The 26,037-nt window shown below is 41.3% G+C and overlaps 1 protein-coding gene across 3 annotated transcripts in view; it reads left to right on the top strand.

Moving 5' to 3' along the window:
• Nucleotides 1-24,575, top strand: part of KDM3A (lysine demethylase 3A) — a 33,362-nt gene extending 8,787 nt beyond the window's left edge. For all 3 annotated transcript variants that reach the window (XM_087736146.1, XM_087736147.1, XM_009471692.2), the window contains 20 exons: nucleotides 490-562; nucleotides 647-735; nucleotides 2,989-3,140; nucleotides 5,240-5,811; nucleotides 7,083-7,284; nucleotides 9,653-9,867; nucleotides 12,908-13,060; nucleotides 13,283-13,378; nucleotides 13,724-13,851; nucleotides 15,962-16,148; nucleotides 16,648-16,817; nucleotides 17,609-17,845; nucleotides 18,266-18,437; nucleotides 19,405-19,495; nucleotides 20,069-20,199; nucleotides 21,026-21,145; nucleotides 21,235-21,374; nucleotides 22,901-23,077; nucleotides 23,160-23,294; nucleotides 23,831-24,575. In XM_087736146.1, the coding sequence (XP_087592272.1) occupies nucleotides 490-562; nucleotides 647-735; nucleotides 2,989-3,140; nucleotides 5,240-5,811; nucleotides 7,083-7,284; nucleotides 9,653-9,867; nucleotides 12,908-13,060; nucleotides 13,283-13,378; nucleotides 13,724-13,851; nucleotides 15,962-16,148; nucleotides 16,648-16,817; nucleotides 17,609-17,845; nucleotides 18,266-18,437; nucleotides 19,405-19,495; nucleotides 20,069-20,199; nucleotides 21,026-21,145; nucleotides 21,235-21,374; nucleotides 22,901-23,077; nucleotides 23,160-23,294; nucleotides 23,831-23,911 (3,321 nt within the window). In that variant the 3' untranslated portion in view covers nucleotides 23,912-24,575. The remainder of the gene's footprint in view (nucleotides 1-489; nucleotides 563-646; nucleotides 736-2,988; nucleotides 3,141-5,239; nucleotides 5,812-7,082; nucleotides 7,285-9,652; nucleotides 9,868-12,907; nucleotides 13,061-13,282; nucleotides 13,379-13,723; nucleotides 13,852-15,961; nucleotides 16,149-16,647; nucleotides 16,818-17,608; nucleotides 17,846-18,265; nucleotides 18,438-19,404; nucleotides 19,496-20,068; nucleotides 20,200-21,025; nucleotides 21,146-21,234; nucleotides 21,375-22,900; nucleotides 23,078-23,159; nucleotides 23,295-23,830) is intronic.
• Nucleotides 24,576-26,037: the final 1,462 nt, after the last annotated feature.

The following is a 26,037-nucleotide window of genomic DNA, read 5'->3' as shown; positions in this document are numbered from 1 at the left end:
GAACCAGTTGCTGTGGGTTTACAATCAGAGATGGGGAATGGGTGTAAACTTCTATCTGTATCCCCACCAACACTGTTTTTAATTCAGTCCTCACTGTAATAAGCTTAAGAAAAAGGGAATCAGTGTAGTGCAGAATAATCTGTTACCCCAGAGTGTTTCTGTATGCTGCTGGTAGAATTATCAAATAACAAATGGCCACCTACGCAAAATGAGGGAGACCTGGAATTTTTATTTGAAGAGTGAGGCAAACACATGATCTTTCTTTGCTTTCTATGCTGTGTAGACAGTGCTCCGAAGCACCAGTTTGTGTGTGTTTTCATGCAGAGACACTGTCACAACAATATATTGTTAAATTCAGCTTGGTATTCAAAGAACCTAGAAGTTAAGTGTCTAAGCTTAGTCTGTACCACAACATCTAAGATAAATACATTCAAACAGTAACTTTCACCTCTCTAAATGGCTGATTCTGTGTTTGTGTTCCTTTCCAAGATTCCAGCTTTAAAAACTCTTGATCCAGAGTTAATTCATGTTGAAATCATATATGACAACAATGGAAAATGTGGTAAGACCTATTATTGTTTGTCCTTCGAACACTAAGTAGCCTATTTGTGATAAATAGGCTAATCTTGATCACCACCTCTTCCAGATAAATCTAAAAGAATTGGGGGCATGAAACGGAAGTCATCTGAGAATAGTGGAAGTGTTGATGCTAAACACACAAAATCTTCTCCTGAGGTAATGCCTTACTATGTTATATATGACTGTTATATAATGGTTATGTCATTTCTCAGAACAGCCTTAAATGAGGATTAGATAGGAAAGTAGAATAATACAATCCCTGGGAGGGTGCGTTGAGTTCTTTGAAACTTGTCTAGGCATGGGTAAAACATCTTGCTTTGTGATAATTGGAGAATAAGTTACTGAGCCTTGAAGGCTTTTGGTTTTTTTAACTGTGCTTTTTGCCCTGTCCTTCTGCTTAGGAGTAGGCCTGCCTGGTCATGTATTCTGTAGTGGGAGAAAACGCAAAGCAGTTCTCAAGTTTCTAACCTTTGCTTTTCGTGTTCTTTAACTATTTTGTACGTAAACCCAAAACCTTCAGCTACACTTGCATGCTTTGAGGATTCAAGCTACGCAAGCAGCAGTCTGGAAGAATGTTGCTTCAGTACATATGACTGTGAATATGTATGACTACATATGACAGGGAATATGACTACTTTTCTAATACTTCCGTGTCTACATTTATTTCTTTTGTGAGTGACCTGCCAAGTATCACTGAGATGTAAGAAAACAGTCTTAAAGGTTGAAAGATGATCTGGGTAACTTAAGTATAGAAATGTGAATGAAAAATTGTGGCTTGGCTAAAGAACAGTACTTCAAACATATCCTATAATTTTGCCCCAGTGTTTCAGACCAAAAATTGCATTTTGGGCAGGAGTAGCCTTCTGGAAGCTCTGGAGTGGTGGTGATGGGGTGGGATGGTTGGGTTTTGTTTCATTGTTTTGGCTTCGTGTCCTTGGCTTGTGTGCAGTCAGTCCTGTGCCGAGTCAACTGTGTAGATCTGGCTAATGACTAGATGTCGTTATTAGAAATCTTAAACAGCTCCAGAAAGATACAGCATGAGGTAGCAAGTACAGGGTAAGATTCCTCAGTGAAAAGAGTGATCTATCTTGTATTTACTGCTGAGGAAGAGTGTGCAGCAAATCAGCATGAAGTAGCTAGTGCACTGCAGTCATACTCTGCTTATGTTGTTTCTATAGCTCATGCTTGAGCACCTTTAGCATCTTTCAGGTGCTCAGTTTCCCAGTCTTTGGCTTTCTGCATACTCAGCCATTGAGCAGCCTGCTTGATACATGCAAAGCCGGTCTTTATTTCATATTCCAAATGTCCTGCAGAAGAGTTATGATCTGCATTCATAGCTTGTTTCACCATAGTTTTTCCTTAAAGTAGTGAAGTTACTTTCTTCTAATTTTCTAGTGTGCCTTCCTTTGAAGGACTGGATCTTTTATCACTTTTGTACTCTTTGGGAAATGTCTTGCAACTATTTTCTCAAAATGGTTACAAGTAAGTGTAGTTTCTGCTAAGGAAAACAGAAGCTCTGTTTGTTTCTCTGATTTTTGGTGGATGTGAATATATGGGAGTGATAAGCTGAAGCCGTATTTTTTGTTTTACTTAGTATGTGATAGTACTCTGATTTCTAATATGGAGTTAATTAATTCCAGTGTGTTTTTGAGAGCTTGTTGATGCCTGACAGCTGTGTTATACCACAGCAGAAAGGAAATATTTTTGGAGTTGATGGTAATGAGTCTGTAGTGTAACTTCCAGCAGTAAGCTGAGCATGTGGGAGTGGAATATAGATGTTAGAGCTGAGGAAGGAGCCCCACAGAAAACTCCTGTTTTTCAAGACACTTGCTAATTTGGTAGGCCTGTTGTGTTCCTAAAAGAATTGTAGATTTGTAAGGTTGGTGATTCAGTCAGCACAGGATTTCTTTACTTAACACTTTCTGAAATTCTGGTACAAAGTTTTTCTCACTACAGGGAAGTTCACATCTAGATTTTTGGTAATGTTGTCAGACTAATTAGCTTCACAGTTTTAATTTTCTCTTTAAGATTTTCAGATGAGCTCTGAAAGCTATTTCTGAATTCTGATTACTGCAATTATTTTAGAAAGATCATTGCACTGGCAGTTATGAAAAGCTGAGCTTTCTGTCTTCCTTTCCATCTTCGTAATACCCCTTCCTTCCCCCAGAAAAGTTTGTTGTTAATTGGGGGGAAATGAATTAACATGAACAGTGTTTCATGGAACCTGTAAGGCTTAAAAGGACACTCTAAGGTTCTTACATCTTACCGACTGAGTGCGGAATGGTCTTCAACGAGCTTTATTAAACACGGTGGGAAGGGCATTAATGTATTTTCCTTTTTAAGCTGAACCCTGCAAAGCAATGTTTCTGTTACCCTGAATTTTCCTAACTGTTAAAATCTCCCTTACAGGTTTCTCCCAGTCAGGGACATGTGCAGTCCGTACCGACAGTGTTGGGTGAGGCATTGCTAGGATGTACTCCTGCTAATAAAGACCAAAGGCATCCAGGCCTGCCCCTGCCAGCGAACTCGCCACCCAATCTTGGTGCAGAAACTCCTCAGGGGTAAGGAATCAGTTTATACTTATGCAGACTTTTCCTCCAAAAATAACTCTAGTTCTTAGCAAAACAAACTTAGAGATCATTTTAAAGAACTGTAGTAACTAGTCTTCTCTAATATTGGCATAGAAAAGTGTTAGACTTAATTGTCCTGGATACATAATGTGCTTGCTTATGCCATATTTTTCTTTTCTATAGAATCATAGAATGCTTTGGGATGGAAGGGACCTTTAAAGGCCATCTAGTCCAACTCCTTGCAATGAGCAGGGACATCTTCAACTTGATGAGGTTGTTTAGAGCCCTGTCCAACCTGGCCTTGAAGGTTTCCAGGGATGGGGCATCTACCACCTCTCTGGGCGACCCATTCCAGTGTTTCACCATCCTCATTGTAAAAAATTTCTTCCTTATATCTAGTCTGAAGCTACTGTCTTTTAGTCTAAAACCATTACCCCTTCTATGGGACAAACTTTTTAGCAGGGCCTGTTGCAAATCTTTCTTATAAGCCCCCTTTAAGTACTGAAAGGCTGCAATAAGGTCACCCCACAGCCCTCTCTTCTCCATGCTGAACAACCCCAGCTCTCTCAGCCTTTCCTCACAGCAGAGGTGCTCCATCCCTCTGATCATTTTTGTGTCCCTCCTCTGGACCTGCTCCAACAGGTCCATGTCCTTCTTATACTGAGGACCCCAGAGCTGGATGCAGGGCTCCAGGGGGGTCTCACCAGAGCAGAGCAGAGGGGCAGAATCCCCTCCCTCGCCCTGCTGGCCACGCTGCTTTTGATGCAGCCCAGGATACGGTTGGCCTTCTGAGCTGCAAGAGCACGTTGCCAACATTATCTTTGAGGTAGTTGCCCTTCAGTGTTACAAGCCAATGTTACTGCCTCATTGTACCCATCTGTAAACTGATCGGTTATGCGTAGGTATGGTGCCTACTTTTTGTCAAACGCATTCCTCCCCTGCCTGCAAGAAAAAGAGGACACACTCAGGCAGGTGTCCTACACTAGCTTCTTGCAGATGAAGTACAGGTCCTCAATTATATTTCTGTTGAACACCAGTGGCTTTAAACTTCTAGCCTCTGTAGGAGGCTAGAAAATGTCCACCTGGGTGTAAAACCTTCCAGTACAGAGTTTTCCACTCCAAACTTTCCTTGAACAAATTTGAGCTGATACTGCATTCCGATTATAACTGTAGCTCTAGAAGTCATGTTGTCAACGCATTTTTTCAATCAGATAAATGCCTCAAAAATATAAACTTCTCCATCAGCTGTGACAGGAGGAAGGGCAGGCAGGGACCTAAGATGAAGAGGGTGTGTTTTATTCAATTCTCTGACCATAGCAAGTATGGGAACTCTATTGTACCATGCTACTGTTTTCCTGACTGTAATCACAGCTCCTTCCTAACTTGCATAATTTGAAGGTTAGCATATTGTGCTTGTGGCCTCAATTCTGTCACAAAAATGAACATACATGGTAGAAATAGTGTGACAGGAAAACCCAAATTTTGTGTTTTAGCTTTAAAATAACTGGCATAGGTTTTTTTTTTCCACTTAGTTTTGTGTGTGTATCTCACAAGATATATGTAGAAAAGACTACTTTTTTCATTAAAGCTTTTTGTGTGGGAGCGGTTTTACTGCCTCCAACAATTGACTTGTAGTGCCAGCCAGAAGTTCCTTGAGCATTAGAAGCTTCTCACACAGACATGCAAGTGAAATGCATTTGATTGCACAGCTGTTGCATGGAGAAAATGAGAAAGTAACTGTTTAATTGTGAGAGAAGGTAGTGGAGTAGCTACAGTATCAAAATCTGTATGTGCCTACATGTGCATACGGCTTTATCATTCTGTCCAACTCTGAAAAAAAAATCAAAACAAAAAAACCCCACAAACACCAAACCAAAACAAAAAACTCCCACAAAAAACAACACCCCCCCCCCCCAAAACCACAAGCCTATCTAACCTCATACAAAATCTAAAACATTGGAATATCAGAATTCAAAGTACATGATTAAATTTCTTCTTTCAAGCTTTAAATGTGACTGGATGAGCAGCTGATGCCGTGATTCATTTGACTCCGTTTTCTTTGTCTAACTATTGCATGTCGTGTGTTTCAGCACATGTAGACGAAGCTTACCGGAAACTCATCCTTCTTGTCTTAATACTGGAATTAAACCATTGAAGGAAGATCTGATGGCCTTTCCTAAAGTGGGGTTTATATCTAAAGAACAAACGCAAAATCTTAATGATCAAAACGGTAAATATACCTCTTTGACAACCTCAAGATCTTCATCTTTGACTGGTTCAGCTAATGAAAAAGGAACCAACCTGAAAAATACAAATGAACCTCTTATGAAGCCCACAACAAACTTTCCAAAAGAGTGCATTTCTGTAAAACAGTTGCAACATCTTAACTCTTCCATAGCAATACCCAGAGTCAGTAGCACTGTTGAACTGCAGCGGACTTTAGATTGTAGACCCTCAACCTCAGATGCTCATCTTCTCTCTTTTACTGAGTCTGGAGTTAAATCACAAAGCAATTGCAATAGCCAGAACAGCCACAAAGGAAACAAGATTGATGAATTTATGGACATGGAATTTTTTATTAGAAGAAATTCAAATGAGATTCTTTATGACAGAAATGAAAATGAAAGCTTTTGGACTGGAAGTGCCAAGATCCAGGATAATAGTAAGTATTTTTAAAACTTTGTCACTTAAAAGTCCTTGTATTTTCTGTATAACTACATACGTGTAGGTCCTTTGTAACGTACACAAAATTAGTAATTTAAATTGTGTGAGTGAATCTGGAATTTGAGTCATTTGTGGGTTCTTTTACGAGGGGAATGCAATAAACTTGGGAAGGATGTCCTTTCCTGATAAAAGAAAAGGCCTAATCATTAATTTCTGGAAATAAGTTATTACAAAACTCATGCAAGAACAGAATGGCAAAACGGGTTACAAAACTGAGGTTCTGTTTGGAATGCAAATGCTGATGGCATAATGAGACTGCTTTTTTTTTAGCAATGGTCCTAAATTTTGTAAGCATGGTGAGAGATGGAAGTTGTTCTCAAAGCTTTGTTCAAGAGGGGCTTTCATTTAATAACTGTTCTGAAACAAAAAAAAACAAACAAAAAACCTAACCAACCCCCCCCCCAAAAAATCAAAACCCACCCAACCCCAAAACAAAGCATGTTGTTTCTGTCTTCTGTGGCCCAGTTCCACTTTGTGAGCTCTCAAAGTTTTCCACATGGGACAGAATGGGAAAGGCTGTAGTTGTTTAAGGAGCTGGACTCCTGGTGTTATGTGCTGTGCTGCGCATCAGGTGGCACAGCTGATCATTCAGGGCTCTGGGAATCTCCCTACACACCCACCTCTTTCCAGTCTCATGTTGCTTGATCTTGGATTACCATGAGCTATTCCATAATTAACACGGGTACACAGCCAGCCAAGCACTCACTGTTGTGCCCTGCTAGGCCTCCCCCACAGTGTGGGAGGAAGAGAGATGTTTGGCATCTGTTATAGTAAGATGCTGAAAGCTGTTGCATCGTGAGGGGTGAAAACAGGACTAAGAAATGGCCAGGTTGTACTTCTGCCTTCGTTACTTGTGAAGCGTGGTCGCTTCATGCCCTGGTCTGCTCGGTGCTCAGGTACTCCAGCCCTGATGGCTGAAGAACTTTCACTAAAAGCAGACAGTCTTTCAAAATATTCCTCTGTGGAGGAGCGAAAGGAGCTGTTAAACGTGGGTCCACAGACTATGGCTCCAGCAGAACTGTAGCTTGAGAAAATTTCTGCTGACCCAAAAAGTTTTCTGCCAACTGCAAGTATTTTAGCGTAACTTTGTTTCAATGTAATGTGAAACTTATAGGAAGAGTTGACATGGATCTTTCACTAAAATACACTTGCTTGCACCTTTGTATGAGAAACCAAAGCTTGTCTAATCTACGCTACTCTTCCCTGCAGTAATTGTTCGCAAGTCAATTTTAGCAGATGCTTCTAAAGTGAAGAAGCTGCAGCAAAGTGGAGAAGCATTTGTACAGGATGGTTCCTGCAATAATATCGCACCTCACTTGCATAAATGCAGGGAATGCCGTTTGGACAGTTATCGGAAGAACAAAGAGCAAAGAGACTCCACCGTCTTTTGTCGATTCTTTCACTTTAGAAGGTAAGAACAATTTTGACTCTAATAGACCTTGATATACTTTAAATGTGAATAACATGATCCGCGTCTGAGTTGGGTATATGACCTTTTTTCTTTTCTGAAAAGGGGGCTGTTGAGTGCTCACTGTTAGCTATAACATGGATCTTCTTCATCTCCCAGGACAGATGAAAAAAGAGTTATTTGGTCAAAGTGGTCTCATTTAGGTCTCTGGTTCAAAACTGCTAGATGTCAGTGTGTGGCTGTTAAGTGATAAGGCTAATATACCTAACTAATGAGAGGTTGCCTGTGTTTTTTAGCCCTTAGAGATTTTTTTTAACTGCTCCATTTGAGTAGAAAATATTTTGGCAGGACTTTGAGCTCTTTATTTTGCTATTCTGGGCTGAGTGCCAATGGGATAACATGAGTTTAGTTTGAGTGCTACAGCTCAGTAGTACTGGAGATACTAGTGAGAGGGTAGATTCCATGTGCATCTCCTGAAGTTTAGTGGATGGACACGTGAAATGTTAGACACCTATCCACAGCTGTGGAAGAGTTGCAGTAAGTGGCCAGGGGCTTTCTGCTGGAGTCACGGAATAGTGATGGGCAAAACAATAATTTACATTGTGTTGCTCCATTCTTTTTGTTCTGTTTTATACTTGAGAGTTCGTACCACTTCTTTAAGCTTGCCATAGAAATATTTAATTGGTATGCTCGCTGGGTTTCAGAAGGGCAGATGGGGAGGGTCACCAAGGCAACTTTTAAGGAGAACCTGGTGACTGTGGAGTGGTGGTTGCTTTTCCAAACCTGATCTGCAGCTTCAAATCCGTTATACCCCACCCACAACCCCCAGAGCCTGATTCTTGGGTTGAACAGTCAAGGTCTTTTGATGTTTTATCTCTTAAGACACCTAAGGAATCCTTTCAAAAAGAGTGTTAAACTGTTACTTGAAGCCAATCTGTAAGCCCAGGGTGGATGTTGTCAAACTGCAGTGTCTGGCTGTTTTTTAACATGTCCTTTCCCTTGTTTTCAAGTTCTGTAAATTATTTCCATGAACTATTTGATCTCATGTCCAGATGTTGTTGCATGCTTCTTTTTATTTCCCCTCCCCACCCATTTGAACTTTGAGGCATGGACTGTGTTTTATGGGAAGAAGGTAATGCTTGTGATGTTAGAGAGGAAAAGCAAAAATACTGTTATCACAAGTGAGATGGGAAGCTTACTTATTCTCAGTTTTCCTTTTGATTTTCAGAGGAATTACTTTGTTTTGAGTCTCTAGGTAGAATAAAAAGAAGCTATAGATCTGAAGAACTTCTCAAGAGAGAGAACTGAAAGTAGAAGGGTTGCAAAGATCATGGAAAAAAATACTTTTCCACTCTTTCTTTTGTTTCTTGAAGTTTATTCTTCCACTGCAACACCATCCCCCTTGCATGTTTTGTAGCTAGAGGTTTAAAAAAGAAAATGAAGATGTGTTGCTAATCTGTTATTTAACCTTGGATCAGAGATTTTACTGTAGTAAATCTTGGGATAATCCGACATTAATTGAAACGTTCAAAAAACATGTGAGACCAGAGTAACAACAGACTATGCTAACTCATCTTCTCAGGGTAAAATCCAGACTTGCAGTGCAGTTCAAAGCAGTTGAATTCTTCAGTTTAGAACCTGAAACTGATGGAACTGTCTCTTTTTATTGAATGTGAAATCTGTGAAGTCTGAAGATGGCATTTGTCTGGTGATATCAGTTGCCAGCACGTGTTTTCTTGCCACACTTAACACTATGGGGAGCACATATTGTTATCAGAAGTCAACTTCCCTCTACAGCATTCAGTAAAAAAGTTCCTGACAACATGAGCAGAACTCTTGATATTTTCTATTTAATAAACTACTAATAATACAGATCTCTCTCTTTCCACCTACTCAGAATCACTCAAGAATATCTTACTCAAATTGTGCTGGATTTTTTTTGGCAGCTACTTCCAAATTAATTGTAACTGAAATATATTGTATTTTTAAGGTGTTCTAATGTTTCTTGTGAGTTGTACGTAGTTCTAGATTAAATTCTTACTGTTACCTCCTCTAGATGTGATCCTTAATGCCAATGCATTTTAAAAATTATGTGAACCTGATTTGGTTTTGTGAATAAAACAACTTTAGGAAATCTGCCTTACTACAAAAAAAATGATGTCTTGAGGTTTGGGGTTTTTTTAAACAAGCAGTACATTAAGCATGCTTAATGCTAATGACAAGTATGTTTACCCATGTCTGTTGCAACCATTAAGTTCATTGACATACAGTATACATGTTCACAGTTCAGGCATTGACTCATTGGAATGAATGTAAATTACTAAAACATTTGAGATGATGGATTTTTCTGCTTTTACCCCTCTTTTCACAGGTTGCAGTTCAATAAGCATGGAATACTGCGTGAGGAAGGCTTCTTAACTCCAAATAAATATGACCCTGAGGCTATTAGTTTATGGCTACCTTTATCAAAAAATGTTGTGGGTCTAGATCTTGACACAGCGAAGTATATCTTAGCCAACATTGGAGATCACTTTTGTCAGCTAGTGATATCTGAAAAGGAAGTTATGTCTACGATCGAGCCACACAGTAAGATCAATTTGTATTAAAATAACTTGTATTTTAATAACTTTATGTGAAACTTTAAGCTTCTGACCTGTGTGAAAATATATTGCATGCATTTGGAAATGCCATATAAGACTTCAGTGTTTCCCCCTCCTCTCAGAAAGAGGTAATGGTTAAGATCCAGTGTGAACTGGTGTCAACAGCTTTGCTCACAGGCAGGGGGAAAGGAAAAGGTAAATCTACCCTCCTTTATATCAGAAGACTTCTCTCAATTTATCAAATTACTTTTCCTGTTGCAGAGAGTGTAATTCTGTTATGAAACAAAGTGTAAAGAAAAATATATAAATAAAACAGCAGGCAGCTGATAGCAATCTATTCTTAGCAGGTAAACGAAATAAAACTTTCATTTTGACTGCACAGTTTTTGTTGGATTGCTTTAGTCCTATTTTGTTCTTGCATAATGGACCTAATGCAGCCTGTCAAGTCAGTAAAGAAATCTTTTTTTTCTTCCACCTGAAACTTTCCAGTAGGACTGTTTTCAAGTGATTCTGTGCACAGCCCTACTGGGAAGGGACCAGAGGTGCTATTGATGGGGTAACTGACTGTAGAGCTTCATCAGTGCTGAGAGGGCAACCCTTGCATCCTCGCACACAGGTTTTTGGCCACATCAGAACCTTTTTGGAACAAACATGAGCGGACAGGTGGGGAAGGTTCTGATCTTGCATAGTCACTTCTCAGAGTAGAATGACTCTTGAAACCATGTTTGTTTTTTGGATTATAACTACATGACTGAGATCCAGTACAGTTTAGAAGACTGCATTTGGGTAGTATTGGTATTATATAAATATCAGTTTACCAGTCACTCCAAGGTTTTGAATAGAAGGAAAAAATGAACAGGCTTGAATGCCCTTCAAAATGGGAGGGAAGACTTGAGATATTTCAGAAATGCTTGCTGTGGGGTCTTACCCTGGACTACTGGGAATCAGCAAGCTCTGCTCTTCGCTTGAACTGGAACATATTCAGGCCTATGGAGCCAAAGTATCAATAGCTGGAGTGAGAGGTACAGACTGGAACACTGAAACACTTTCAGAAGCATGACATTTTGGGTGGAATTCATGAAACAAAGGGGAGGTCTGGTATTTCTTAATAACAAAGGATGCATCTGTTAGCACACCTACCAGAAACATCCTCTGCTTACAAAAAGAGACACATGTGAGTTCTGGAAGTGGGTTGAAAGGAGCAAAATGTCATGAATTCCTCTTTGATTGTTTATTGCCCTGGCTGGTGAGAGTAAGGGAACTCAATTTCCTTAAAATGGAGGATATTTTTAATGCCCTGGGTAGGAAAGAAGTAATTTACAGTCTAGATACTCATTCTTCTTTGAACAGTTCAGTGAAAGAGTGCTCACTCAGTTGGCACAAGAAAAAGGTAGATTCTTCTGCCACCATGATTTAAAGTTACGGTAAACTTTTCTTGGCAGAGTTCAGCTGAAATGATACTTTTTCATAAAAATTCTGTCTCTAACAAACTGACCTTTTCCAAAATGTCAAAATATTTAGTTCAGATACTACTTTTTAGGGGATCATTTATGTTTGAATATTTTTGCACTGCACAGTATGTCTCAGGGTCAGCCCTTTTCTTTTTTACCAGTGAGTTACCAGACTGGTAGGTAGAGCCACAAGGCAAACAAGTGTGAGGGACAAAATTATTTAGGAGAGCTTCCTTAAGGAGAGTTCCTTAAAGGATTAGTAGAAAAGCACAAGTGAAATTATCCCTGTGTAGTAAAAGATTGACCAGTGTAGAAAGAACAGCTTGTTAGGTCACATCGCTCCTTGGCTACCAGATGCCAAAAGGAAACCTACAGAAGGAAGAGGGGGGATCAAGCTACAGAGAGGAAACAAAAGAATAGGAGGAGTAGAAAAGGACAAAATTCAGAAAACTGAAATACGAAATGACATGCAAAAGATAAGAAAAACCCCCTTCGTCCTGTTTTGGGGAAATTGGAGGATTGGCCTAGAAAATGGTAAATATAGTGCATGTTTTTAAAAGGCAGAGAAGAATGGAACTAGTGATATTTAGACCTCTGTCTCCTGGAAGAATTTTGAAGCAAGTAATCGAAAAATTTTTACCTCCTACTTGAGAACAAATTGTGCCAAGCTATTCTAGTTTTGTTCCATACATAGTTAATGGGCATTATACAGAAGAAAAGCAACAGATGTCTTGGATCCTGGTGTGTTTTTTTAGCATACGTTAGGACATGGTCTCTCATATCTTGCTTTTAAAATTAAGAAATGTTGTGGGCAGAAAAGTTTCAGAGAAGTTACAAGTGTGGAAGGAGGTAGGAGGAGGCAGATGTGTGCTTTTTGTCCCGTCTAGTTTTCTAGCTGGCAATGTAATGAAATCACGATCAGTCGTAACTAATCTGTACATAAGGCAGCCCTGGAAAGGCTTGCGGTTTTGGAAGATACTGTCCACGTTTGGGATGGTTTTAGTGAAGTAAAGTGACCTGGGGTGAGGAAAGGTGGCATGTAATGAGTATGTAAGAAACCTGAACAGTAGCAGCTGGTTCTTCAGAGAACAACTGAGCAGGTGATCATTCTGAGAAGGTCTGATGCACACCTATAAACGTGCAGAAGCACCTACTAAAAGGAAAAGAACTACTTGCCCACTATGCTATTGAATAGATGACAAGGACAAGCTGGTTGTGGCAAGCTAGACATTAAGCTTAGCTTGCTAGTAGTTATTTAATTTTTTCTAGGGTGGCTGTGGAATTTCCACTTAGGAGAGCGTCAGCAGTGTGCATGTTAGCTTGGGCAAATACATGTCAGGAGTAAGAGATGTAGCTGGCGCTGCACAGGAGAAAGCAAAATGCTCTTGGTTGCTTAGACTCTGTTCTGGACCTGCTTTTCCGAATCTGTAACAGCAAAGGCTTTGTTTTGGAGTTCCAATACAAAACCAAGTCTGAGTCTTATATCACTAAAGTATTTTAATGTAGCTATATTTAACATGCAAATACTTTGTTTTGTTTAAACTAACACTTGCACTAATCTGTCAATTACCACAGGACAGGTAGCCTGGAAGCGTGCAGTTCGTGGAGTTCGAGAAATGTGTGATGTCTGTGACACCACAATCTTCAACCTTCATTGGGTCTGCTCGAAGTGCGGCTTCGGCGTGTGTGTGGATTGTTACAGGATGAAGAAAAAAAGCTTACATGAAGGTGAGAACGCGTATTGCTGCTTTAAACAAAGCGGGAGTGGGGAAAGCAAACCTGTATTTGGAAGTCAATAACAACCTTAAACAATAAGACAATAAGCTTTCCCAACAAAAAGAACGTGTTGTAAGCCTGTGGTTTGGTATATCAATAATAGTAAAATACGTAGCTTTCCAGAGGAGGATGAAAGATGCACTAACAAAACAACTTAATGGTTTTGTTCTACAGATGATGACTCGGATACTTTCTCCTGGTTTAAGTGTGTGAAGGGGCAGGTACACGAACCAGAGAATCTAATGCCTACACAAATAATTCCCGGAAAAGGTATTTTAAATATTTGATTGGGATGAAAAAACGCTGTGGGCTTTTGCTGTCTTTGGTATGCTGTTGATACTGTACTGAGTGAGGTGTTTTGGGTTTTTTTTCTTTCAGTAATAAAGTTAGTGAAAGCTTACTATTTATTGTCTAAAGACTGGAACAGCCTGTGTGCTTAGTAGTATTTTATTATCTTTGACCTTTACAAAGGCATAGCAAAACTTCTTGTTTAATGATGAACTGTGTTTGTGTGCTGTTGTTTACCTGCATAGCATATACACTTTCATAAAAAGTCTTACTGAATGCTGGATGCTCTAATTACATGTGAGCTCACTAATGACTCTTTTCCTTCAGCTCTCTATGATGTTGGTGATATTGTTCACTCCGTAAGAACAAAATGGGGAATAAAGGCAAATTGTCCTTGTGCAAATAAGCAGTTCAAGGCACTATCGAAGCCAACTCTAAAGGAGGATTCAAAACAGGTATTGCCACTGTCTCACACTATGTCTGTGTAATATAGGTTCGTTTCAGTCCACTACCTATATTTGAAGCCAATGGTCATTTGCTTTGTACTATGCCAATCCTGACCACTGCTGATAACCCCACCATACAGGTTTTTGTTCAAAATTTGTATTCAGCGTTCATCTTTCTGATTCGGTTCTTTTTTAAGTTTTGGGGAAAATCTCGTGTCCTTTTGACACACTGATGCCTCAGTAAGTGACCTATCCTTGAAAAATGCTCAGTGAGGATATTTTAGAGCAAAACTAGGATTAGATTGAGAGAACCCTTAAGAGAAGAGTCTTAAGAACAGACTAGTGGGAATGGTTGCAAAGCGTAGGCGATCCCTTAGGTCCTTAGGAGATGTAATACATTCAGCATCTAAAAGAATAAGTAGGGTGGAAGAGCACTGGAATTCATAAAAGAACTAAACATCGATAAAATTGTGAGGGCTGGAACAGTATGGAGAAGCACTGATTTCTCTAGGAATCCTGGTAGAAAGTTTGCTGCTCATTATATTAAAAAACAAACAAAACCCTACCATATGTTTATTTGTAAATGGATGTAGTATTTTTTTGCTTTTGAAAATAGAACACTAATGGCTTAGTTTTGCAGCATCTTGCAAGAAACCAGCTGAATTAAGTAATTTTAATTTTGTTATATGCTTATTCGTAAGCTTATTTTGAGAATAAATGTGCTATCTTAAGTGTAAGAAACAGACTGAACTTGATTTTGGTGTTGGTAATCAATAGAAGAGATGAAAAATACTGTGAAGTGTTAAAAGTGAGGAGGATGATTACGTGATTCAAAAGTTAGTCTTCTGTTTCTTGAGATTTCCTCTGTGACCCTGGACAAACAGCTGCATTGAAATTTATACCTCTCTGTAAAATTAGGTACTGCACTGGTTGTGTGAGGGTAAGCTCATTAAAGTTTGAAGCGTTTTATATTATAGAATCATAGAATGCTTTGGGATGGAAAGGGACCTTTAAAGGCCCCCTGGTCCAACCCCCCCGCCATGAGCAGGGACATCTACAACTGGATCAGGTTGCTCAGAGCCCCGTCCAACCTGACCTTGAAGGTTTCCAGGGATGGGGCATCTACCACCGCTCTGGGCAACCCGTTCCAGTGTTTCACCATCCTCATTGTAAAAAATTTCTTCCTTATATCTAGTCTGAATCTACCCTCTTTTAGTTTAAAGCCATTGCCACTTCTCCTGTCACAACAGGCCCTGCTAAAAAGTCTGTCCTTTCTTGTAGGCCCCCTTTAAGTACTGAAAGGCTGCAATAAGGTCACCCCGCAGCCTTCTCTTCTCCAGGCTGAACAACCCCAGCTTTTTCAGCCTGTCCTTATGTCCTGTTCGGAATCCTTACCAAGCATCAGCAGTCATTAAGAGATGAAATAAAGAACATAGCAATAGGCAGACACAGGTGCAGAATAATTTCTTGACTGGAAAGTATTTAGGTAGAGATAAGAAATTTAGCCAGTCATGCAGGAATCCCAGGCCTAAGCAGTAGTTCTGGTTAGTCTGTTGCCTAGAATCTCCGAATGAGTAGATACATCAATTGCATAGGAGAGGAACAGTAGTCCTGTGCCTGGATTGCGCTGGCCAGGCCGGTGCTGCACTCATATGCAGGTGTATTTTAGACCTGGCAGGTGAGTCGGCTGTTGCCGCCTTCTTAAGATAAAAGTTTAGGAGCACAACGTATTCGTTTTAGTCTGCTGAACTAGACCTCCAGCTTAGCCCTGGTCTGAATATCAGCTATCGCTAGAATCGCGAGAGCACTGCTATTAAAACTGTTTGGTTCTCAAAGCTGTCCCAGAAAATGCATCTGGGAAATTTAGCTTTCTGTGTTTGTCTTGAGGGGTGATGGGCTCTGTTGCCTGCTCCTAAAGCTGGGAGATCCCGAATCCTGCTGGATCGTCATCTCTGGCTGATACTGAGATGCAATGCTGACCTCTTGTGGAGATCAGATATTTTTTGAAGGGCCAAACCATGTTTTTGGTAAAAGCATTAATTTGGACGTGTTACTGCTTGCTTTCCCTTTGAGTAGAGCGCATTTTGTGTCTAATCAAGTTCTCGCGTTGTTTTTTCAGAACTTGGTACCTGGAGAGAGGACCAGCCTTCAACATAACAGTTTTGCAGTCAGCCCACAAGTCACTACACACGATCCTCCTCTAAAGGCAGCAATTGGAAGTAAACAAACTGCTTCAGTAAATACTTCTCCTTCATTAAGTTGGTTATCAAATCTAACAAGTGGAAACGTGAATAAAGAAAACAAAGGTATGTGCAGAACCAGTGAAGAGTAAACCCCTTGTGGCTGTGTGTCAGAAGAATGTAGATCAAACCCAGCAATATCTTGCGTGGAGAACAATATAATCTGCCTGCTGGGATGGGTGTTCAGTGCCTGTACTGCAAAACTGGGCCATGGCAATGACTTGGAGGAAAACCTGGCAGGGTTAGCATATTCTTTTTTGAAAACTGGATTAACATCTCCTTGATGCAAGTATTCTTGAAAATTCAATTTGAGAATATGTTTATTTTAGAATGTGTGATTTTTAAAAACTTTGGAGTATTGAATAAAATTAAGTGAAGGGAGCATTTCATCTGCAAGCATTGAGAGGAGATATATATATTTATGTACATACATACATGTATGCATATAGAAGTATCTTGTTGTCTTAAAAAAATCTAAAGCATATAAATCCAAAGCACATACTTCTCATGGTTCAGAGGATTAATCCCTGCTTCCTTCTCAGATGTGTTCTTTTCTTCATTTCAGAGAAACTCCTTGTACCTATTTCAAAGAATGAAAATAAACCTCTTCAGACACTCCCTAGTTTAGCTAAGCCTGCTGCAGCCCTGCAGACATTCAACAGTGCAATATTAACACCTGTGAGCAACAATAACACAGGTTTCTTGCGGAATCTGTTGAACTCTTCTGGAGGAAAGGTATATGAAACATTTTTTTTTACAGGTTTGAGTTGATAGCAGGCTTAGACTACTGTTCTAAACCTGTGAACAGCTGCCACAGACATTTGTTACCGTAGGTAAAATTCTGTCTTCATTTGGGAAAAAGGACTTAATTCAGCGTCTATGGTGCAGTGCTCCAGTTAGTGCTTTCTAGAGGAGTAGCTTAGTGGTACTATCAGCAAGTCTTGCTTGGTGAGGGATTGGGAACCAAGCGATAAAGCAGATGAATGTACTTCAGCTAATGTCTGGCAAGCGCATTAATTGGCATGTTCGTTAGGCTCAAAAAAGAAGCGTCGAGGAACTTACAGATGAAGGGAAAAACATTCCGTGGTGGGTGACTATCTATCTCGTGCCTCGTTTGCAGACTGGTTCGCTTCAGATGTTCCTGGGCTTTGTTTGCTCTTACAGCTATGACTTCAAAATGGTGGGGTAAAATATTGGCCTTGAGAATTCCTTGATGAAGCTGCATTTCTGTTCTTTGATATAAAGCACGCCCTGTTCCGTGCTGCATTTCATGGTTTTCTGCAGCATTGCTGAAATGTAAATCAGAGCAGAACTTCTTATGCCAGAATGCTATAGACAAAGTGTCAGAAATGGCATTGGCATTTAATGATGGTGAGTTTCTAGACAGCAAAGTTCTGCAGATTTTTGTTCCTCTGCGCGATTCTGAGCTCAAGTGAAAAATTTTGAAAGTAGCAAATATCTTCTTTAAAGTCTGCAGGACATGGCAACAGAAAAGTGCACCAACTTTTTTTTTTTTTTTAAATCAGACAGACAATGGACTCAAGACTACACCCAAAATCCTTGATGACATTTTTGCTTCCCTGGTACAAAATAGAACCATTACAGACTTGCCTAAGAAACCTCAAGGATTGACTATAAAGCCTACAATAATGGGCTTTGATACGCCTCACTACTGGTTATGTGATAACCGCTTGCTGTGTCTTCAAGATCCCAACAATGAAAGTAACTGGAATGTCTTCAGGGAGTGCTGGAAGCAGGGACAGGTAGTTTAAGTTTTTCTGCTTTTTCCATTTTCAGTTCATGTGCTTCGCCCTTTAATTGAAGTGCAGGTACAAACTTACCGCAATGATAAGCAATGCTAAACCTTCATAAAATGTACTGCATGAACACTGTGAGATCCTCGGATAAAAGGATGTATATTTGACTATTTGAATTCAGTTTCTAAACTCACTGCTGAACTTATGGCTCTGTATAAAAAGCTGCCTCATAGCTTGAAATAAAGACTGATCAAATGCACAGCATAATTCTGGTAAGGCAGGCTGAGCATTTATTTTGGAAAATACAATGTTCGCAAAGTGCCTGTGTCCAAATATTCAGTATGTTTTATGCACTACCCTATTCTGTTTGGAATTAGAATTTTTGGTGTTTAATAATTCTTCAGAATACATTCTTATTCTTCGTAGCCTGTAATGGTGTCAGGAGTGCATCACAAATTAAACGCAGACCTCTGGAGACCGGAGTCCTTTAGGAAGGAATTTGGCCAGCAGGAAGTAGATCTGGTTAACTGCAGGACCAATGAAATCATCACTGGAGCTACCGTAGGGGATTTCTGGGATGGATTTGAAGATATTTCAAGTAAGTAGTGTGAATTTTTGTTCCAATACGTAAAATATTCAGCAGCGATAATCTTGCCCTAGCACAAATTTGTCATCCTTAAGCAGCATAAAAGATGTTCCAGGCTTTTTCTTCATCCTGGGCAGTGTGTCTGCAATGTATTCTCACCACGTATGCTTGCGGGATGGTGGACTGGATAGAAACTGTCGGCCCTGTGGAGGACTCTCCTTCAGGAATACGTTTGGCTGCCTTTAGTCTTTTGGGGAAGCAGTCTGAGAAAGTTTGGGATCTTCCTAGCAAGTAGGTTCACCTGTCAGCCTTTTTGCCCAGTTGAGTGAAACATAAAAGAGCACGTGCAGGGTTGGTGCCCACAAGGTAATTGGGTTCTGCCCTTTAACTGTCAGGTGCCTTTTGCTCCTAAGGAATTAAAAATGGGTTTAGGGGAGGCGAGCATGAGGTTTGGCATTGTTCTCACTTCTAGGTGAAAACAGACTTTTTCCAGGAGAATCAATACTTGCTAGGGCATCTGGAGTTCCACTTCATCTGTTTGTGTGATGTAAATGTACAGAATTTGGTACGTGGGGCAAGAAGAGCGGGAGCTGGAAGGCTCACTTACACCTTTCTTTTCTGTTACTTGATCTTTGAAAAGATTTGCCTTTATCATCAGCTGCCCTAGCCTCAAACCCAAAACAGTTGCCTGAGCTAAACTGTAGGAAGGGCTTGGGCAGGGGAGCTGGTAAAGGCTACTTGTCCAGTCTGAAATCTCCTGTCGAACAGGGTTGTCATGGCAGTAATACCCAACTGTGGTGTCAGATGAACTTGTATGTCTTTGGTTCGACATAAATAGTTGTGGAATGAAAACGATTTTAAACTAAGATAGGGATTTCTTTGTCTTGATTCTTTGGATTTTGAGTTGTACAGTTGTACTCAACTTATTGTTGAGTTTTTAATAGTTTGAAAACTAAGGCTTGTTAATATTTGGCAATAGGTCGCCTGAGAACAGAAGAAGGAGAGCCAATGGTGTTGAAGCTTAAAGACTGGCCTCCAGGAGAAGACTTCAGAGATATGATGCCTTCTCGGTATGAATTTCCAAAGAGACTGTGCCTCATTTGTGTGGTACACCCCCAAAATAATGGGATGTAGGAGTACTGTTAGGTTTTGACACCTGCTTCAGCTTTGAGAAGCAGTTGGTCACATGTGAACCATTCTGTGTCTGAGATGCCCAACATAGCTGGAAATGCTAAACAAGTTTTATGATTAAATTATGTAGTTCATCGTATTTATTGCCAAGTAGAGTGAGTACCTAAAATTGCTAGTGATTGGTTAAACTCTGGAAGCTTCCTAAAAGCCTGAGTCATTTTGAAATCTAAAGTTCAGTTGAAGATTGCCTTTTTTTTTTTTTTGCCAAACCTTTTTAAGTTACTCTGTTTGATATTAGTTGACATGATTGCACAAGGAAATAGCATTACTCCAGAGCAGTTAAATTTGTTTATCTGCTATATTGCTGTGTCTTGCTTGTTTTGTTCCTTTTTGTGGTAGCCAGTAAACCCCCTGGGGGAAGGGGTACAGTTTCTTGACTGGAGAAAGCAGTCTATTTTAGTCTGCTTTTTTTTTATCAGTTCCTAACATGAAATTGTGCTGTGTTACTTTAGGTTTGATGACTTGATGAAAAATATTCCATTGCCAGAATACACTAGGAGAGGCGGCAAGCTCAACCTTGCCTCTCGACTTCCCAACTATTTTGTGCGACCAGATTTGGGCCCGAAGATGTACAACGCGTACGGTGAGGAATTTTTCACTCTAAAGGTCACATTGACCGTGCATTCAAATTAAAATCTACTGTAAATTAAATGAATCCTTGCTGTTGTAGACTATTTGATTAATCCCATTGATCTGAGAACCTAATTTTGGCTCACATCTAGGTATTAACGATGTCCAGAGCATTATAGGATTTTATTAAATGTGTTTGGTTTGTTTGGTTTTTTTTTTTGTCCAGGGGGTTTCAAGCCAATATTTATTCCCAGTCTTCCAATCAGCTTGCTCCACATGTGCATACACAGCCTCTCTTTCCTGTAGCTGGCCACATGTATTTGCTGTTTTGCTACTTCTGGCTGTATCGCTTTTGTTATGCTGACACTTCGTGGGCTGTATCATTTAGTTTTTAATCGCTTCTCGAGCAGTTCTTTCCATGGCTAGTTCATCTGCTGTCACTCAAAAGGCATTTAAAACTAAGCATGATCATGGCTACTGAATACTGTAGCAGCTGCCTTTTAGAGTGAAAAAGAGACCGTCTCTGAGAATGCTTTATTCTAAACTGCTATAGAGACCCTCTTCTAGCAGGACTTAAACAAGACTTTTGTATATCATACAGGCTAGGCATAGATACGGATTGATGTGTCAGCCTGGAGACTGATCACTTGGGAAGACAGGAACGAGATGGGGCAAGGGCCTGGATATAAAGTATATCGCCGTACTGGAATCATTTGCTGATAAAAGCTCTCCGGTCTTGTCAGATAGTGCTGCTGAGGGTGGCATAAGGTTTGTTTTTGTCTTACTAATGTACCTGCTACTTTTCTTTTTTTTTTTTTTTTTTTTTTTTTTTTCCCCAGGCTTAATAACACCAGAGGATAGAAAATATGGCACAACAAACCTCCATTTAGATGTGTCTGATGCAGCCAACGTTATGGTTTATGTGGGTATCCCCAAAGGCCAGGCTGATCAAGAAGAAGGTAAAGTCTGTCTTGTGTTCTGGGGGGGGCTCTTTCTGTGGTGGGAGGGAAGGTCCTTTACTGTAACTGCTCACGTTTACTCTCACCAGAAGTGCTTAAAACCATACAAGATGGTGATTCTGATGAACTGACAATTAAACGTTTTACTGAAAGTCGAGAAAAACCTGGAGCTCTGTGGCACATTTACGCTGCTAAAGATACAGAGAAGATCCGGGAATTCCTTAAAAAGGTAAGCCGTTATATCTTAAAAAACCTGATCTTCTGTCTGCGTAGGCTTGCAGATGTGTATCCTTGGACTCTTCTCCTCCTTTCTATCCCAGTTGTTCTGGAAACAAACGTACTTGAGTTGTATCCGAGACAAAACTTCTCGTGTGCCATGAATCTTGTAGGATCTGAGGAGGGTAGCGAGTTGAAGCTTGAAGTTGTCCTGTGTGTAGATGCGCTGCTTTTGCCCACGCTTCTTACAGCACAAGTAATGATGTCACGTGATGAACCAAAAAAAAATCGCTGGTTTAGATTTAAGCAAAAACACGGTTTAATCTTAAATTAGATCCTTCTTAAAAGCATGCATGTGCGATGCTCTTGGGAAATGTCAGAGCAATATGTGGTCCGTAAAGTTCTTCCTTGTTATCTGCCTTTTCCTACCCTTTTTTCCACTCCCCCCCCATACCTTTATGAGGTTTGGATTAAGGGAAAAGCATGAGGTATTTTGGGTGATGTTTTCATGGGAGTTGAAGGTTTAGTAGAGATGTGATACTACATCCAAAAGGGCTTGCTTCAGTATTTAAATTCACCACAAATGGTCCAGAGTTCTTGGTGGTCTTAATTCTGGAACTTCTTCGGTGCTCTAAAAGCGAAAGAGCTCATATGTTGATGTTTAAAAGGATAAATGGGATGATCTGAACAACTGTTGGCCTTGTCAGCCTGACTGCTCTCTTGGGCGGAAGCTTAGAGAGGCTACAGCAGGTTTGTTTAGCATTAACAGCGAACAAATCTTGATAAAACACGATACTCAATTTGATGAGCGTTGGCATTTTGAGTTTTGAAATCTGTGTCTCTCACCTCTTCTTGGTCCCTTGTAGCACACTTACCTGCAGATGCGAGGCTTGCAGCAGCTTGTCTTGGAGTAGAACCAAGCTGTTTATCTCCTCCCAAAGGAGTTTTCAGGCTACAGTCCTGGATGTCAATGATTGCCACAGCAAACTGGATTTACACTGGAACTTTTTCAGAAATTCTGTCCCCACAGCCCTCAAATTGCTCTTCTAAACTGCTTGTTGTGCCTCCCAGCCTCGTTTCTCCCAAAAATCTAGGTAGCATCCTGTTTTGGTCAGTGAGCACACGGACTAGTGCTGGCCTCAGGGCAGGCACCAGCTGAATTCTGCACTCGGTCGTTTCTCCCAGTTACAGGCTATAGTCTGTGAGAGTATTGATCCCATATGTGCCAGTGGCTCCCACTGGGAGCACACGTCAGTCACTTAACCCTTCTCTTTCCTCTTACTGTGAACTGGGTTTACTTGCCTTTCCTATCTCCCCGTTTGCAATGCGCCTGTGAAGCAAGAGGGCGTGAGAAATGACGAAGCCTTGACAGACGAAGGACTGAATAAGCATCCAGACCTCTCGCTGTGTAACTCTTACACCTGAATGCGTGGTGCGAGTCACGCTATCCGGCATGCCTGCGTACGGAATACCACAGGTACCTCTGACCGTCCGGTGAGACGCGTCTGTTGTAATACCTGTTGTCTTGTGACTTTCCAGGTTGCGGAAGAACAAGGTCAAGAAAACCCTGTAGATCACGATCCCATTCATGATCAGAGTTGGTACTTGGACCGATCGCTAAGAAAACGCCTTCATCAAGAGTATGGAGTTCAAGGCTGGGCTATTGTACAGTTTCTAGGAGATGTAGTTTTCATTCCAGCGGGAGCTCCGCACCAGGCAAGGGCCAGGGCACTGGGACAGCCTGACCGCTTGGGCAGACTCGTTGAGCACGTGGCTAACGCTTCTTTGTTCTCTCTAGGTTCATAATTTGTACAGTTGTATTAAAGTTGCAGAAGACTTTGTATCCCCAGAGCATGTCAAACATTGCTTCTGGCTCACTCAGGAATTTAGATATCTGTCGCATACGCATACGAACCATGAAGATAAACTGCAGGTAACACTACCAGTGCTCAAGGTGAACCCCGCCCCTCTTGGTACTTCCCAAAAAACCCACCAAAACCCAACAACCAACCCTCGCCAAACCCGTAAGGGGTGTGTCCACACGACCCAAGTTGCTTTCGTGATCGGATTGGCTTTAATGCTTTGGATCTTGACGCGGAATTCCCATTGAATTTTGAATAGTTACAGTTTTTTAGTAGTCTTGAAGAAGCCTTCTGAAGCTTCTCCTGAGATTCTTCTGAAGCGTTTGTCTTCCATTTCTTTTGTTTTCCCTCTAGCTGAGCTTGCAATACTCTCCTCAAGCTACAGGGTTTCAGTTTCTGTCCCGTTAGAATTTGAACCTTATTTCCACGCGTTAGTGATTTAAGCGAAGCTTGTGCAGAGGAGCGTGTTTAAACGGAGCGGGGAGCTGCGCGGGGTGTGGGGAAGCAGGCGAGCCGTGCGAGCGTGGTGTGTGTGTCAGGGCCTTCCAGCCTGACCCTGGCCCTGCTGTTTCCTTGGAAAACGCAACGCCTTCCCTTCTCCTCCCAGGTGAAGAACGTCATATACCACGCTGTTAAAGATGCAGTCGGGATACTGAGAGCGAACGAATCCAGCCTTAGCAGACCGTGAAGTAGAAAGCCTTAACCACACACTATGAAACAGAAGCGTCGGCAGCTGTTTTAACTCCTCAGTCAGGACCTCTGTGGACTTTGAGATTCTATGAATGTTACCTCATCTTCCTTTCAGCAGTACCAGAGGGTCGTGGTACTATGTTCTGTGTATTCTTCCAATGTTTACAAACCTGATATGTATATGTAGTAATATGTATGGACTGTGGCATACTGTGAATGCTCAGTTGCAACAGAACTTTATATGGAGTTGCTCTCCAAACTGTACAAAATACCTCCTATAGAACTGTCGGAAACTATTCCAAATTACTCATTTGAAAAATATTATTCAAGACATTGTAAAGCTCCAATTTTTAAAATTTATTTTGGGGTGGGAGGAAGGACGGAGTCACCCGATGTAATAACCAATTTACATAAAGATAAGAATGCAGTTCTGGAATTTCACATTAACATAGAACTAGCATTTAAAGGTAGCTTTAAGCTATTGTATAGTAACATAGAGATGGGGGTTAACCATCTTTAGGTAAATGTATTTAAATTTCTAAATGTTAAAAGAAACTTTTAATCAAATGTCTTCTGTTTGAAACTGCTCTTTAATTTGAACGGATGTTTGATTCTCTGGTTTTTAACACTGAATGGTCTACATAAAATTCTTCTATTTCAGATATTGTTCCTTGCCTGGCTTCTTCACTTGACTCTTTAAAATGTAGTTCATTTGATGTGGTGCTCTGAAACGCAGAAGAAAATGGCGTAGCATAGACTGTTCATACCGCGTGTGAAGGTCTCTGAAGGCTTCGGGTACTGACGTTAGTGACAGACCCGTTCAGAGCTTTTTTGTTTGTTTGTTTTTGGTTAACCAAAACGTAGCTTAGCTCAGCTACTGCTTCTCGGCCAACGCCAGTGCCGTGGTCTGCAGCGAACGCGTTTGGCAGCTTCAGCCTTACACGGCGCGCACGTGGCTCCAAAATGAGTTAGAGACTGAAACCATCATAACGTGAAACAGCAGAGGGGTCACGAGCGGGGAGGTGCATCTCCCATCTGACAAGATACGCTGAGATGCAACGTCCCTTTCCGTTCGCAGTGTCCGGGATAGCTGTGGGGAGGAGCCAGGCAGGAGGGGAGCCTCCCGGGGAGCCAGAAGTCTCTCTTCTGAACTTCAGGTAGCACATGGACAAACTCTGTGCAAGTTCCCCTCCCTCTGGCACTTCACCTGCTACTCACGATCCCATCAACTGCTGCGAGTCTGCCTCAGGTGGCGGTATTTTACTCACAGAACCTTCCTCCCACCCACCCCTCAGTGTCTGAAGCGGAGCTGAGCCTGCAGAGACTTGCAGGGAGTAGGAGCCTCCAGTTTTGGGGTAAAGTGGGATGGCAAAATGTTTGTCTGCGGTGAATAGGTGCATCTGCTTCCTTCCTCTCCAAACCGAGGCAAAAGCAGGCACCCAGAACAACTAAAGCAGCGAAACAAAACCATTGGCGTCTGACAGTAGAGTGGCTTGTTTCTAGTCGCTGCAGCTGGCTTTAGTTCTGAAGAGCAGCGATTTCGTGCTGGAACTAGTTACGTATCCTTAAAGGCAAGGCTTTAGCTGAATGTTGTTTCTTGCAGTATCAAGTTCAAAGTAAATGAACCAAAGCAGCCTAACTGCTTTTCTTGGAGCCAGCTGGAGCACAGGTACCTCCCCTCCCAGCGCGGGAGGTGAGCCACGCCGAGCCGGCGCGCGCGTGGGTATGAAAAGCCCCGTTGTTGGAGGTGGATTTTGAACTTTCTTACTGATACGCTGCTGTCGAGGCGGGTTTTATTGCAGCTGTTACCGACCCGGTCTTACAGCTCTTCAGCTGCTCTTTTTTCTTTTTCCTCTCTTTCTGATCTGCCCTCTCTGTTTCTCCTGGTCTTAAAAATCCAAACCGTCCCGTTTGCCCGTCCTTGTTAGGTTCGGGGTGGAGGCGGAGCACGGGAAGGGCACCGTTCTCCAAGGAGGGCGCAGCCCTGAGGCGCTGGGGTGACTTTGCCCGCTGGCAGGGAGGCGAGCGGTGCTGGGCTTCTCCTCTCTTCTTACGGCTGAAACTGGAAGGCGTTGGAGACCGTCCAGGTGTCCGTGTGCCCGGCCTGTTCTCCTCCCCTCGCTG

This window comes from Nipponia nippon, unplaced genomic scaffold (assembly GCF_047370975.1).
Source record: "Nipponia nippon isolate SJK-2023a ecotype South Korea unplaced genomic scaffold, ASM4737097v1 scaffold_6, whole genome shotgun sequence".
In the NCBI taxonomy this organism is placed as follows: domain Eukaryota; kingdom Metazoa; phylum Chordata; class Aves; order Pelecaniformes; family Threskiornithidae; genus Nipponia; species Nipponia nippon.
The sequence above is the reverse complement of the archived record's forward strand: the minus strand, read 5'-3'. Positions and strand labels throughout refer to the sequence as shown.